Raw genomic sequence first — 16,254 nt, forward strand, 5'->3', positions numbered from 1 at the left:
GGATGTTTGAAAATCACAGAGTGATGCTTATCAATATTTATTTATGAGTCAGAATACTCCCTAAAGGTTCAATAACAAAAGATGTTCATATCTGAAGTTTTAGCCACTTTCTAAAATCAACTTAAGTGTGTCTAAGCAAAGAATTCATTATTAGTTTGTGGTGTTGGGAAGGAGCCAGGGCTTCACACAAGCTAGGCAAGTCCTTTACAGAGTTACCTTCCCAGCAGCAGCTAAGCAGTTAAAACAGTAAGTTCTACATAGACCCATGCAACTAAAAACTCAGAACTGGCTTTCTTCTAATACCCTTGCTAGCATGTTGAGATCAGAGGGGCACAGGCTCACTGTATTCTCCCCGCCCCCCCCCCCCCTCAAAGGAACAGCATGTGGATCCTCTACAAGACACTTCAATGGCAGGTAAAAGTCAGCTCTGACTAAAGCTTATTATAGACAAGAAGCGCAGGATTTCAGGGCAAGTGATCCACCCTCAGCTGAAAAGTGCTCACACATTGTTAAACATGACTAACACTTACGCCTTCTGTGGCAGAGATGAAACCTCCAAGGCCAGGCTTTAGAGAACAATGGTTCATAGGACAGGTGAAGTGTGCAGTTCACTGTATGATTATATGTCAACTTGATGTGGCAGAGAAACATCCACTTCAGTAAAACACAGCTTTGGGCATGTCCCTGGGAGCATTTCTGGAAACAACTAGCTCTGAAGGGCTCTGACATAATCGTCTAATTCACTGATTGATAGACTCAGAATCTGATAGACAATTGAGAGACTGTGGAGACCATGGCGGGTGGGGCCTGGTTGAAGAAGTGTGATGTGGGTGATGTACCTCCCATGGGTCTCCCTGGACCCCACCCTTTCCTGCTTCTTCTCCGTCCCTTTCACCCTGCACTATGATGTTCTATCTCACCACGAGCCCAGAACCAACAGAGCTGATAGGACTGAAGTCTCTGGAAAGTCTAAACTAGAATGAATCCTCCTTCCCTTGTACCTGACTGATACCACCTGTGTGTTGAATCCAAGCAACTGGGCCTGCAAAGCCTGGCTGGGAGGGTGAACTCTTTGCCAAGAACCCAGGGTATCAATCTCAACCACAGTGAGGTCAGACTCTGCAGGGCTGTACCAAATAATAAACCACGGCAGCTTTATGTTATTCTGTTTTTGTATAGTCCTGGTTAGCTTAGAAGTCACTCTGTAGATTAGGCTGGCCTTGAACTCACAGAGACCCACCTGCCTCTGCCCCTCAAGTGCTGGGATAAAAGGTACAAACCAAAAAAGAACACGTGCTGCTTCTGGCAGCACACTGAAAGCAGGAGAGAGTCAGAAGAGAAGAGAAATTCAAATGTCAAGGAATAAGTTACCCATCGGGTACATCAGTGCATACAGTGAATCCTTAGAGTGTAGAAAGAGACTAAGGTGATTCCGTGTCCTATTACAGAGAAATCTCCAAGACAGTCTTTACGGATGGAGAAAGCAAGGGTAGAGACAGTATGTGATGTGCGCCCTTCATTGTCTAAGACCAAAGCAACTAGAATGTGTATTCGGATTTGCTTCATTTGTGTAAACTCTGAGGACACAAGAAATGAACAAAGATGCAGTAGGCATATTGCAATGGGGGTCTTTCAGTGTCTACCTTCCTTACATTGCTGCAGTTTTGAATCCTGTGGAGGTCACCTGTTTGGAAGTGAAGTTTAAACATCTTAATGCTGTCTCTTTGTAATGTAAAATATGAAATGGAGAACAAATGGAATTTTAACCCAAATGAGACAGTTCACATCACCCCTGCTGTATCTCCTGGATAAAGCAGACACCTGCCCTCAAATGTGCCCCTGGCATTTTTCTCTGTAATTCCTTCATGTCTGACTCTCCAGTGGCTGTTCTTACTTAACGCACTAATTACATTACTCCAAGTGACTAAACAGCACCCAAGGAATGTGGCGGCTTTGAAGGACTCCCCAAATTCAAACTGCATTGGAATTGGCTTGGCAGACCTGGATCCTGCAGGCCAGAAGAGATAACTTGTCTCCTCTGTTTTGTAGGCAATATTGATATGCTTCACACAGCTCCCTCTTGAAGGCGAGGGAGGAACAACAGCAGCAGCAACCACAAAAGGGCTCCATCAGCTATAAACATAGTTCCCCTCCCTTGATAAATGCCGATTGGGGTTCACTTGAAATGTGGGTGTCCCTGACACTAACCTCAGTTGGAACTGAGTGTCTCTCTCACCCTTGGCTCCATACTGAAATCAAGAATGACCTGAGGTTAAAAAAACAAAACAAATTGCCAGTCTCCTTACATCATATTAGGGTTCACTTTGCTTTACCAACAGCATCAATCATAAGCACCCAATATGGCATTTCAGAGAAGCAAGGATCTCAGTAGACAGCTATCAACCACAACTTGACAATTCTCGAGTTGGCACAGGGCTCTGAGGCTGGACTGAGGGCTGTCAGTACCCCAGTGATTTTGTTCTAGTGTGACAGGAGGATTAACAATAAAGGTGTGGGTTGGAGGGCGGGGTTTCAGCACCAGGCACTACCCACAGCTGTCAATTCGCTGGAGCCAAGTGTCTGTCATTTATCAACTGTGTTGTCTGGGGCGAGTTAAATAACCTACCTGTGCATCCACTTCCCTCATCAGGGAAAAAACAGCCCATCAGGGCCTGCCTCAGAAAGTCAACAGGAGGACCAATGGGAGTTTCTTTTCCAGAGGGGCTGGAAAGGGACATGTGACCTCAGGGGTCAATCTGTGATACTAGTACCTGGAGGAAGCCACAGCAGCTTCAGATCAACAGTTGGATGCCTAGATGTATATCCATATTCTAAGTATTTGAGACAGCTAGAAATAAATGGTAACTGTGGTAGTCTGAAATGTAACTGGTCCCCTAAATCTCACAGGGAGAGGCACTATTAGGAGGTGCGGCTTTGTTGGAGTGGGTGTGGCCTTGTTGGAGGAAGAGTGTCACTGTGAGGGCGGGCTTTGAGGTTTCCTGTGCTCAGGATACTGCCCAGTTTCTCAGTTGACTTCTGTGGCCTGCAAGATGTAGGACTCTCAGCTCCAGAACCACGTCTTCCTGCACACCGCCATGCTCCCCATGATGATGATAATGGACTGAACCTCTGAAACTGTAAGCGAACTGTCCCAATGAAATGTTTTCCTTTATGGTGTCTTTTCACAGCACTAAAACCCCAAGACAGTAACTAAACAGACTTTAACCCAAAAGTTGACGGTGTTTATTCTTTAAAAGCTGCACAGGAAGCAGACTTCACCTTGAGTTTAGGCAGAGGACAGCCATGCGCTTCGGAAGCACCGACAGAATGTCATGGGCTATCTTTTAAGTACAGAAGCACACTCTCGGGGCCTTAATTCTCAAAAGTATGTTAATTCCTAACAGCTTACCAAGAAATTATTGATAAGCAGATAAAGATAAAATGCCCAACTTGTAGAAAATGTTTTCAAGAAAAATGGACCTTGAATAAAAACTGGCAAATTTGTATTTCACCAAAGAGAAGTTTTCAATCTTATTCAATAAAGAGGGTACTGAATAGTTAGGAAGCTTTGTCCCCAAAGGGAAAAAAAGAGTGTAGAAAGTGTGTTGGAAACCTAAACTTTTGCTAATAAAAAAAGTAAAAGCTTTTTTTAAAAAAACAAACTTTTTAATTGAAATTTTTTTCAACCTCAGCAAAATCCCCATTACATTTGGCAAGATGGCCAGGTTCCTACTAGCTTAGGCCAATCCCCCCAAGAAGGCACTCCAGAACCAATGTCCATCTTTAGGTGTATAAAAATGACCACACATCTTTGTCCCACCACTCCAGAATAAACACTCAGAACACAAGGATTAAATGGACTTGGATTTTTAATTTTTTAAAGATTATCTCTCTATATATATTAATAAAAAGTGCAAAGAATAGACCTTCATGTTTAAATTATATTCTAAAATAAAATATATATATATTTATATTTCCATTAACTGCAGGAGACAATTGTAAAGGGCCTGAGAGTCCAGCCCCTCTCTGTCACTACAAGAAACATACATTTGAAGGAAGCACCTATGAAAAACAGTAGAGTTCACAACAACATTTGGGGACACAGAGCTTCTGGGCATTCTTGAAAGCAGTTTGTTTGCATTTCAGTCTTACATGAAATGAAGGGAGAGTCAAATTCATAAACAGAAATGACGGTACGTAAGAACTATGGAGCATTCTGAAGGCATGCTCTACCAGCCCTTGGGCCTAAGCTGCAGTGTAGAGAGCCACACTCTGTGGGGTAGGAAAGCTATTGGTGGCATGGCTCCCATGGTGATCAAAACTGCGTAACAAAGTGTCCTCTGCTCCCAGCATGGCTGGTGGGGTGACATGGCTAGAAAACCCAGTTGTAATTGCATCTGCTCTTCCCCTTAGTTAAGCAGCTCTTTGTGGGTGCAGCATCCCAGCCCTCAGCCCTTCGGCTTCATTTTCACCAAAAGGTCTTTAAAAGGAGTGTTCATCCCCACCGCTTTCTTATGCATTTATGGCAACAGGCTGCAGAAATAGGCAACTGTGGGCCTTTCCTTCTTGTAAAGAAATCTAGATCTCAACAATCAAACTCATAAATCAATTTGGACCACAGCTTTAGCAGCTCCAAGGTAGGACTCTTGGTTTGGGTTTGGCTTTCTTGTATTATTCCTTTCCTTTTCCACAACTGAAAAGAAATTCTACTTTAGAAAAGCATGTTCTCTCTGCTGTGCCTGAAGGCACATCTCTGTAATACCAGTGAGGACAGCATTTTGCCTCCTAACTGTCAACAATATGCTCCCACTCGATCTGATGGAGTCAATATTAAAATACAGACAAGCATGATGTGTAACGTGCAGACTCAAAGGTCCACAGTCTCTTCTTTGCTCCTTCTGCGTCTGTTATAAAAATAATTTTATAACAGAGTATTATAAAATTATAAATAATTATAAATGTCTACACAGCACCGATTTTATTTCAAAAGCAGCCTCTTTTCTCAGCCACCCAAATAAGTCTGTAAATATGCATGCTCAAACAGCTTTCTCAGTTACTTCTGTAATTCTAGAAGCCCAAGGACTGTCTGGGAGATTTTCTTAATTGGAAATGATTCGGCAGTTATTCCAACCACCAATCACAATGCCCCAGAAATACCTCCACCAGTTCAATTGGATGAGCAGCTCCCTTCCCATGCAACTGTAATAAAGGATTAGGTCTGCAGTAGATAAACACTGTGTTCTGTAACAACAGAAGAAACGGGTCTCAAAGAGTAAAAAAGCGTCTCGTAAAACTTTGTCATATATAAAATATCTTATTGTGACCATTCCACTTATGCCCAAAGTCTAAGTGCTCACTCTGCCTTCTGCCGTGGGACGGGTGTGGCTCCAAAGTTCAAAAATAAGAGTGCATCTGTTTCCCAGGCCGACAGAAGCAAAGTCTCCATTACAGTTTCGCTCGCTTGCTCGCTCGCTCGCTCGCACCCTCCTCCGCACTCACGCGCACAGTCACAAAGCACCCACAGTCTTCATCTTCGTGACACCGCGGCCACACTTTTTTTTTTTCTTATTTCCAAAAATCTGTCCAGAAAATGCAACTGCAAAATAATTGTCCTTGTCTCTACTGGCCTGATCCCTGCTGCTCCCTTTTAGAATTCTGAGATAAAGTCTGCAGCAGGAGAACTGGCCCCGCTCATCTTTCTAAACCCTTTGGTTTTTGTCACCTTTAGTGCTGCGGTGAACGCAGGCCTGCTTCAGTAGGCCTGAGTCAACAGCTTTAGAGATACTGAACCTGAAGTGCATCAAGAGAACAAACGCCTGCCACGAGGAGGAGGAAACGAAAAACCACAGCTCCCCATCCATGAAGAAGCCATAAGGGCCATCTAAAGAGTGGACAAGAAATGAAGTTTGTAGAAGTGGAACCCCATAACAAAGGTGAAAGGAAAAAAAAATCTGTATACTAAAGAAAGGACCTAATCTAATTAACAAAAACGCAAGGCCAAGGAAAAAGGTTCCAGAGAATGCAGGGAACTGGCGTTAAATAAATGACAAGTGGCTTAGATACACTTCTGCAAAAGAAACCTGGGGAGTTGTGACATTGAAACTTCACTCATAGATTAGGTAAATCATTCCACAGGGGGCATCAAATAAAATACAAAACAAAACAGCTGTTCAATTATGACATCACGAAGTCCCAAGAAAAAGGTGGGAACCACAGTTCCCTTTGATGAAAATCTCTCTTTTAATGACATTGCAAGGACAGGGCTTCGGATGGACGGACGATACAGGCAGGAGCGTGAGCAAGCTCCCTCTCTCCTGATCCCTCCACCTCCGCCCCACACCCTGGCCAGCCTATCAGCTGCCTCTGCTGTGGAGTGCATCCCCGGAACTGTCCAGGCTCTCCCTTTATTTCCAGTAGCTTCTGTGATAAAGCTGTCAGGAAATGCAATCCCTAGCAGAAAGAAAAGACGTAACGGGAGCGATGGCTGACTGAACGCACGAGGGGCTTCAGGAGCAGAGGGGTTAAAGCGCTCCACCCACGCTGCCAGGGCAACAGCAAGTTTCCTTGGGTTTAACTCTTCACCTACTTCTCTTTAAAAGCCTAACGGAGTTCCTGAGATCAGAATCCGGCTGAGACAATGCTTAAAATACTCAAAAGCATTTAAAACGGAGAATGGGGGGGGGGTCAAATTTGAGGGGGGAAAAAAACCCACCAAGTAAATCATAAACAGAATAAAACTACCAGGTAAGTGTGTGCAAGTCAGAGTGAAAAATGGACCCCAGAAAGGAAAAGAGGAGGAGGGGAAGAAGAACCGGAGATGGAAGGTGCTGGCCCTTCCAGGGAAGATCCCCATCTCTGGATCTGAACACTGCACCACCCCTCTGAGGGACCACTCTGTCTTCGAGTCTAGCAGGAAAGAGCCCAGAGGCTGACAAACCCCAGCAACACAGTAAGAAGTCGGTGATTTCTCTGTCATCTTGAGAGAGAGAGAGAGAGAGAGAGAGAGAGAGAGAGAGAGAGAGAGAGAGAGAGAGAGAGAGAGAGAGAGAGAATGAAGACTGGAGATGCAGCCAGGTCTGCTGACTGAGCTGAAGTAATCTGTGGTAGAAAATACCAAAAACAATCCCCTACCCATTCTAGGGGAAGAAAATATACAAAACCCCTCCAAAAGCTAAACAAAACCCAAACGAAACGGAAATGCCCTTCCTCCTAAAGAAAAGCACGCTGGAAACAAACACCCTGCAGGAAGTCCTTATGTGAGTTTTTACAAGGCTGGTAGAGGTTATTTTGTTTTTGATTCCACAAAAATTTTATCTCCATCCCTAATGCCGAAAGAGTGCAGTGCTCGGGAGCTGTACTTCATCTCTTCCGGGCCGAAGGGGGCCTCGTGGTCAAAGTAGTAGAGGAGCATGCTGCTCGTGGGCAACTGCACGAGAGTTTTCAGTTGTTTCTTCAGTTCTGCTACTGTTTGGTCCAGGCGGATGCTCATTTCTTCCACTTGGTCATTAAAGTGGACTTCTACCTTGGCACTGCTCTGGGGTCTCAGGTCCACTTCGGCCAAAGGCTCCAACTTCCCGTATTTTGTAATGAGTTCATGATACCTAGAGGTATAAAAAGAACAACGTCACCTTAAACTCCTCACTCACACCACAGCAGCAAAACCCCACTGCTGTTCTCAGCATCTTTTCTCCTCTTGTCCTCTGACTGTCCCTTTCTTCCTCGGTACTGAGTGACTGCTGACCTCTGTGTACGCATGCAGCCGCTCTGCTGAGGCCACAGTAAGACCACATACTTGGGGATAGAAGCATCTCTCCTGAAGACGGTCCCCAGGCCTCTGCTACTCACCAACAGGCCTAGTGGGGCTGAGGATGTCTCTCCGTTAGCAGGGTGACTGCCAAACACACACGAAGACCTGGACTGCATAAAACGATGGAGTGGTGCACACCTGTAACCTAGCACTCAGGAGCTAGAGGCAGGGGGATTAGAAGTTCAAGGTCAGCCTTGGCTACACAGCAAGGTCAAGGTCAGCCTTGGCTATATGAAACCCTGTCTCAAGCAACTGGGGATGGAAAAAAGTCTAAGAAAACAACCTAGAGACGTGGATGCTCCAAAGACAGCAGGGGAGAGTCCCATCCCTCCGCAGAGTGTGTTTTCTTGGTGTTACCTCTGAGAAGGGAAAACACCTAACTAAGCACACTTCTTGGTAATATAGGGGAAGATACGGGAGTAACAGAAGCCATAATTTATAGAACAACAACAATATGTATTTCAGTAATTATCGAGCTCTTTCAATGAAGCCTTGTTTGAATGTTTCAGCCTGACCCTAGCGAAATACAAGAGTTATGAAAGGATCAAGGACTCATTCTTGGGAAAAGAAGACCATAAATAAAGATGTTCTGTCATCAGAGCAGAAATAAAACAGCAATGCACACTAAGAGGACAGGGAGTTACAGAGGTGAGAACAGGGTCCCCAGTATTAAGTTCCTACATGGAAATTCTTGTATCCACTGCCAGCCTTGGAGGAATGAAGTCTGATTTGATGGAGGAAGTTGGGCAGTCTCCTACATACCAGGGAGGGGGAAAGAGTCACCATCAGTTTTGCCATAACTAAGACTCACTAGGTTAATTAAAGATCAGAACTTGACAGGCACGCAGCATTGTGCTCCATCTCTCGCACTCTGCTTCTGGCTTCGATTCAGTACAATCAGTGTCATAATAAGGTTAGTAGAACGCTAACGACACAGTAAGACATTGTGCGGAGAGATGGAGGGAGAAGCAGGGTGTAGTAAAAATAGCCCAGGCCCTGACTTTCAAACCTGCCTTACAATGAACAGGATGACTTTGCAGCTCACAGAGTGCTCTGGATCTGCTTCCTCATTAGCAAATGTAGGATGCTAAGTCCTGCCCTTCCTACCTGAAGGACAGCCATAAATAAAACAACTGGTGAGTAAATGCCCGTACATCCTAAGTTCATAGACAAAGAAATCAGCATTCTATCCCTACTGCTTTGGAGCTAACAATAGTAAACACACACACACACACCTTAGAACCTACAACTGATCTTCTCGGGAGGGCGCGGCAGCCCTGTAGAACTGTCTCCCAGTGCTTGGGCACAGATTAAAACAAACAAGAAAACCCAAACCCAAACCACACACCATCAGCAGCAACACAAGAATAGATGCATAACCTCATGCCCCAAACCTTTCAAATGGAGCCCAGAGCTCAGTCGTGTGGGGGACAGCAGATCAAGTCACATCTTCAGACTGTGGAAACCACTGTGGAGAAAGGAGGTGAAGAGAGAAAGTCTTCCTCAGTGAAGACATGGAGCCAGGGATGAAGGTCAGCCAGGGCATGGAGGAACCGGGATGGAGAAAAGCCCCGGAGATCGGAAGCCTGCCTGTTTATCCAGGATGTCAGGATTTTAGCCAAGGGTAAGCCAATCGCAACACCATAGGACACACACGCATATAAAACCAAATGAACACAACTACCAGGCCATGAGATTGAAGATGGCTCCATGAAATCTTTGCCATGCCTTCCTGTCACATGCCTTCTCACAAGCACAGATCATGCAAGAGAAGCCCACCAATGGCAGTGGAACCCATATGAGGTCCAATGACCTGACTCAATTTAAAGAAATGTTTCCCCTCCAGACTACAGAGATGTAGAAACAAGAGCACCATCCTCAAACTGCCTAGAAGGGACAAAAGAGCCAGCAACAAAGGGGTCACAGAGAGCTCACACACACCACATTTCAGCACCCTGAGAAGGGTCTGCGTTCCACATAAACAACATAAATCGCAGAAATGGAAGCATATACCACAGGAAAAGGGACGGAGGAAGGAACAAGAGTAAGTTAAGCCAGGCTGTGGTGATTGACGCCTTCAATCCCAGCACTCGGGAGGCAGAGGCAGGTGGAGCTCAGTGAGTTCAAGGTCAGCCTGGTCTACAGAGCAAGTTTCAGGACAGCCAGGATTATTGCACAAAGAAACCCTGTCTCAACCCCTCCCCCCCAAAAAAAGTAAGTTAAAAAGCAGAGGCAAAATGCAATCTAAAAGGCAAGCACACTGAGAGGAGAGAAGCAAGGACACCACACACAGGAAGTAGTAAGTGTGGAAACACAAAATCCTGAGAGAGATGGTGAACTGCTATTGCAGGGAAGGGTGGGAAGGGAAGAAGGGGTGGGCGCCACCATTACTAAGAGACTATGAAAGAGCGGCCAAGGGCACTGTCCCTAGCCCAATTCTGTTCAGCAATACTTTTAGCTGAGAGACATTCTGAAGCAAGAAAGGACAGAGGGAACAGAGTCCCCATGAGTCCTTCCAGGGAAAAAATTCAACAGCCCGACTAGAGAATTAATAATAAACCCTGAGCCTGCTTAAATATGAAACTAAAACCTAACAATGATAACTTCTGCATTTCTCGACTCACTTGAGACTGTAGACAAATGAACTGATCTCAACCATAAACATTACCTAACTATACCTAACATAACCTAAGCTCTACCCTCACACAGCACCGGCCCCACGGCTTCAAATGAGCAAGTGTGGTTAGAAATCAGATGCCCCTATGCCGGGACAAGACCAACCATGTACAGAAATAGCATTAACTCCCTCAGTTAGCATTCTTCAACTCTTTCATGTCTTAGTAAACAGTCCTAAACACTATCCAATTATTCTAGCCCCAAACTGAAGAGCCAGTCTGGTTTCTTCTGTTGCGTCTCTTTCCTCCACTGCCTTCATCCAATCAAGGAACATATTTTCATTCCTCTTTCTCCTGAATGTCTTATTAATCTATCTATGGCTCTCTTGTCCATGTGCCTTATAAATTAGAGTCACTCTAATTAATGGTCTTAATGGACACATTTTCTTTCAATATATATGTCTATATTTATTGAATCTCTTCCTGATTGGCCTTCCTATACTGCAGAGTTAAAAAAGCTGAAAAACAACATTTCCCACATTCCCTTGCAGACCAGATTTAGCTTCCACCAGTATCAGGCAGCCCTAAATGGATCTAGCAGTCACAAATGGGGACAGTCTGGGTAGGTGCTTCTTAATCACCAGACTAAAGTTCAAGCAAGGTTCATTCCTGGAGTCAACAGCCTGGCAGCATCCTGCTGGTCTGAAGGTTGAACTAAGGTGACCTGATAAGGACCAAGGACAGTGCTTGAGATAGGCACCCCACCTCCACCCAGGTTGACTACAGAGCAAACAGTGCCCCTGGATGGAGGGCATTCTTGTGGTATCACTCTAGAAGCAAAAGCCTAGGGAGGTGGCTGAGGTCTACTCTTACAGTTCTTCTAAAGATTTGGTATGGGCATCAGGCACTGCAAGGAACCCCTTCTTAAGCAGCTTATGACTTCCCATGAATTTAGGGTGGCTCCAGGACAGACTGTCTTCATTTTACAAAAGCCTGGTACATTTTAGAAACAGATTTCTTCCTAGTCTTTTAGTCTGGGTATTTCATCTGTTACTCAAAGTCCACCCAAGCTGTACGATGCCTGCATTGGGGCACCTGGGCATTGCAAAGCATCCCCTCAATGTCTTAGACAATGGGAACAGTTCCTGACGACTAAGTATTCTTCAAAACCAACTTTTCAACTTATATCCTATGGACAAGTATCTTCATCTGGCTATTAACAAGTGTTTAATATTTATAAGCCTTGCTTAGTAAGTGAGCAAAATTCCATGCACTGTGTATTTGTGTTCAGAAGCTCCCTGTAAAGATCTCTCCTTAAAAATGTAACACATAAAACATGGAAAATTCCCAGTGGCCCATTTGGTTATATATAATCCATGAAGAAACGAGAAAAGAGGATTCGTTAAGTTTACTTTGCTCCTGAGGCATTATGAAGATTCAAAACTATATCCCAAGAATCCTCTGACCACCCCATCCAGCCTCTGCTACAATATACCTTCTCTCACTGAGACCAATCCACATCCACAGCCCAGCAGAGAAGAAGAAATCTTATCAGTGCAGGACAGATTTTACACTCTACCGACAGTGTTAAGGCCACTGATATTCTTACTCAAACACATGAACAACACATGTTGGAGGCAGAAGGAACCTTACAGACCATCAATCCCATACTTTGTAGATGTGATATAATTAGAGCTTGTTCACTGATCTGAAGCTTCAAAGCAAAGGGAGAGCTGAGGCCTCCAGCTCTGTTCTAGGCCATCATCCCTTAGTTCTAAGCACCCTGGTGGCTTGCTGTAATAATGAGCGCCATTCTAGAAAGTCAATTCTCACTCCTACATGGCCCCTTTCAATTTTCCTTCAATGGCGTCTTTATTCTTCTCCCATTTTTGGAAGTGTCTCATCATGTAGGCCATGTGGTCTTGAGCTTCGGAACCTCCCATCTCAGCCTCCACATCCTGGAGTCACAGAAGTGTGCCTCATTTCTCACTTGTATGGTCCTAACTCTTTATTTCTCTCTGTCCAATTGCCTCCCGTTGCAAAGCTTGTGTTCTTTATTAGCTTAAGCTATAGACCTTCCCCACCTGACTTCCTCAAGGGCTTCAATTTAACACACTTCCATTAACTACTTATTCTTGCCTTTCATATACAGCACAGCATCTAATATCCTCCTTTTGCTTTTTTTGTATCATTGAAAAAACAAGGCATTTAAGGACCCTAGGCTGGCCTTAGACTCATAACTTTCCTGCTTCTGCCTCCCTAGTGCTGGGATTAAAGGCATGTGACACCACACCAGCCAATTCATAATTTCTTTAACTCAAGGTGGCCAAAATTACCAGTGAATGGATAGTGTGATTCGTATGATGATGGAATTCACACAATTACCAGACAGTAGTTAAATTATTTTAATTTTCACACATTTACGAACACCATCAGGACTGTAATCAAAATGGCTTCCGTTCACCTTGTAGTGCATTCCTCTCCAAATTCAAAGCAGCAATGGGTTAAACAGACAAGGTTAAAGTCAAGGGCAAACAGTCCAGACTAGAAATGCCATCTCCATAGGCCAGAGCTCAAAGCAAGCCATAACTGTGTGTGCGTGTGTATGTGCACATGTACGTGTGTGTGTGTGTGCCTCACAAATGAAACAGTATCTGACAGAACAGAATCATCCAGTCACTCAGAACACACATCTCTTTCTAGTGTATATGAAAACAAGATTGACCACATGCCAAACCAAAGCTCTCTAACGCCTTACCTCAAGAGTTTCCGGCCCCATGTATGTGTGTGCAGGTTGTCACGTAAGTGTACGTGTAATTGCAGAGCCCAGTGAACAATCTTGAATGACAGGGTCTCTAACTGACCTGAAGCTCTCCAGTTAGGCAATACTGGCTGGACACCAAGCCACAGCAACCCCCTCGTCTCAGTTCAGCCTCTCTAGACCTAGGAGTACCAGTGTGCACTTCCACATTTGGCAGTTTCACATAGATTTTCCTGCCTGCAAAATGTATGTGATACACACACACACACACACACACACACACACACACACACACACACACACAAATTGGAGCAAATCCAAATGGTTAGGTAAACTATGATTAAATGAATGTACATATATAAGAGAATTCATGGAACTAACACACATACACACACACATACACACACGTAAGCATGAGCTGGAAAATCCAGGCAAGACCAGTGGCCTGGTGAATGCTTTGATCATGGCTGTGATACTGTGCTACAATGCTGCAAGACACTGCCACTACAGGGGACAGGGAATGGGGCACTATTGTCACATACTGTTTTGGCAACTGCATAAGAAACTACAATTAATCCTCATAAGCGCATCAATTGAAAGGGGGTGGCTATAGGCCGTATAGATCAGTGGTACACTGTTGTAGAGAAGCCAAAACAACAGGCACAGAAAACGATCGGTAGCTGACAGAGGGCAGGAATCAGGGGAAGAGGCTGAGGAGGAAATACTTTGGAGATGATGAGAATTTAGATTCTGGTTGTGTTGGAGGTTATATAATGTGACTGTCAAAATTCAGAACTATAAACCAAAAAGGGTGAAAATGCACTCCATGTCAGTTATATTGCAATAAATCGAATTTTAAAAAATAACGATGTAGGGCTAGAAAAATCCTCAGTGGCTGAGAGTGCTTGCTAGGCGAGCACGCATGACAGCCTGCATTCAGAGAGCAGTACCGTGCAAAAACGCCAGCCTAACCTCAGCACAGGGAGGGTGAGGCCTAGGAACTGCTGGGGTCAGCTGACCTCCAGTTCCAGGCTAAGCTGGAGTCTATCTCAAAAGGAATAGGGCAGAAAGTGACCATGTAGGACACCCAGGGTCCTTTGGCCTGTACATGTGCACACATCACATTCATATACATATACACAACCCAAATTTCTTAAAATTTAAAATGGATCCAGATACGAGATAACCATTTATTAGGATCCACCAAGATAAGGAGGAAAGCAGAAGTGACCATTACTAGAAATGTAAAAGGTGAGGAACATTGATGCAGCCTGTTCTTCACGTGGTAAGGATCTCACCAGGGTTGGAAAGGCACAACAGCACCGAATCCACTGCTTTGTGACCAACTCCAGACCGAATTTAGCACAGAACTGCAGTGGACTTTGTCAGGAAATCCCTACCCATGGTTGCCTGGGAAACTGCGTACTTCCTGGCTGCTAAGCATGTGAGTAGAAAGATGTCCTTTTTGCTGCAAGTTTAAAATTTTCAACCAGATTTCATGTGGAAGAAGTGACCACCGAGCTGAAAATAGGCAATGCAGAAGCTGAGACACATACCCCACAGATCGTAATAGTACTACAATGAGTATAAAAATTTTAAAGCGAAATGAAATACTTACTAGAAAAATAAAAAAGACCAGCCCAACTCATTTCACAAAGCTAGTACAACACTTAAAAAACCCAGAAGAGCAGAAAATTATTATAAGCCAATTTTACATTTGAAAATAAGTGGGAATATTCCAAATAGCATAAAATTGAATCCTACCTGCTTATAAAGGTTATTTCTTATTCCATAACTAGTTGAACACTGGAATGCAAAAATGCTTCCACAAAGCAACCACACTGTTCAAATCCAGACTGAAGGAAGACATGCTAATCAGAATGCGAAAAGAACATTGTATAAAAGCTGGTGCTATCCAATCACCAAAGAAACCCTAGGAAACCAAGGGTAAAACTATCTCAACTCAGTAAAAGTCCAGTTTCACTTCAGGGTGCTTCACACTGAAGCCTTGGATACATTCTCTCAGTCGAGGAGGAAGATAAATCAGCGGATGGCTTCTCTTACTGCCTTTCGATTTGGGTGGTTTTAAGGATTGAACTCAGAGCCTCCATCACACACGTGACCCAAGTGTTCTACCATGTGAGCTACATCCCCAGTCTGTCTGTCTTTTAAATATTACACCAGCAAATGAAATGAGCGGCACAGAAATCACTTGAGGAATTAACTGTGTGAAGAGAAATCCCCAAGGAAGGAAATACGAACTACTCCATATACCGTCAGGACTGACAGAGGACCAGCATGCAGGACCTTCATTGGTCTTCCTATTTACCAGCAACATCCAACTAGAAACAGAGAAAGGCATCTCATTTGAAAGAGCAATGGAAATTAATAAAGTACCTAGGAAGGAACTTCACAACGCTGTGAGAGAAACAGAAGCACTTTGAAGGACACAGAGAGTTCCTTGGCTAACAGAGGGCAGCCAGCAGAGGCAGGATGCTACCTCTCCCCCATATGTCAACACACTCACTGTGCTTGGAATCTAGATACAGCGGGGCTTTGGTGAAATGTATTAAAGCCAACATGGGACGCAAACAGCCCTACAATAACTAAAATAATCTGAAAAACAATGGTGGGGGAGGGGTTATCTCTGCTGGGAACTAAGAGAGTTTGACTCGGTGATGTTGTATTATTATAGGAATGGAGAAATGTACCAATGGGCCACATCAGGGCCCTGAAATAGAACCGTGAATAAGCAAGACCCAGGACAGAGACAACATGCAGGTCACAGAATTCATGTCGGTATGGCAGGGAATGGGAGGCCACATGTTCTGTGTGAAATGACACAATGATCAATTCCATATAAGTGAAAGCTATAAAGCACATACAAAACAATATCTTAAGTGGTCTTCAGATGGAAAAAGACTCCCTTCAGATGCGGTGTGACCAAGCAGCAGCTGCGGCTGTATGCACAAGACCAACACAGGCTCAAGCCAGTCAGACTGCATCAGGGATGGAAGAGGGACTCACAAAACGACACCCTAGCCGAGGAGCTCCTGGCAGCTGGGCCACTG

The 16,254-nt window shown here is 44.4% G+C and overlaps 1 protein-coding gene across 2 annotated transcripts in view; it reads right to left on the reverse strand.

Moving 5' to 3' along the window:
- Window positions 1–6,985: 6,985 nt before the first annotated feature.
- Tbcel (tubulin folding cofactor E like) overlaps window positions 6,986–16,254 on the reverse strand; it is a 60,176-nt gene continuing 50,907 nt past the window's right edge. For both annotated transcript variants that reach the window (XM_006981238.4, XM_015999732.3), the window contains exon 8: window positions 6,986–7,601. In XM_006981238.4, the coding sequence (XP_006981300.1) occupies window positions 7,283–7,601 (319 nt within the window). In that variant the 3' untranslated portion in view covers window positions 6,986–7,282. The remainder of the gene's footprint in view (window positions 7,602–16,254) is intronic.

The sequence above is a fragment of the Peromyscus maniculatus genome, chromosome 7, assembly GCF_049852395.1.
Source record: "Peromyscus maniculatus bairdii isolate BWxNUB_F1_BW_parent chromosome 7, HU_Pman_BW_mat_3.1, whole genome shotgun sequence".
In the NCBI taxonomy this organism is placed as follows: domain Eukaryota; kingdom Metazoa; phylum Chordata; class Mammalia; order Rodentia; family Cricetidae; genus Peromyscus; species Peromyscus maniculatus.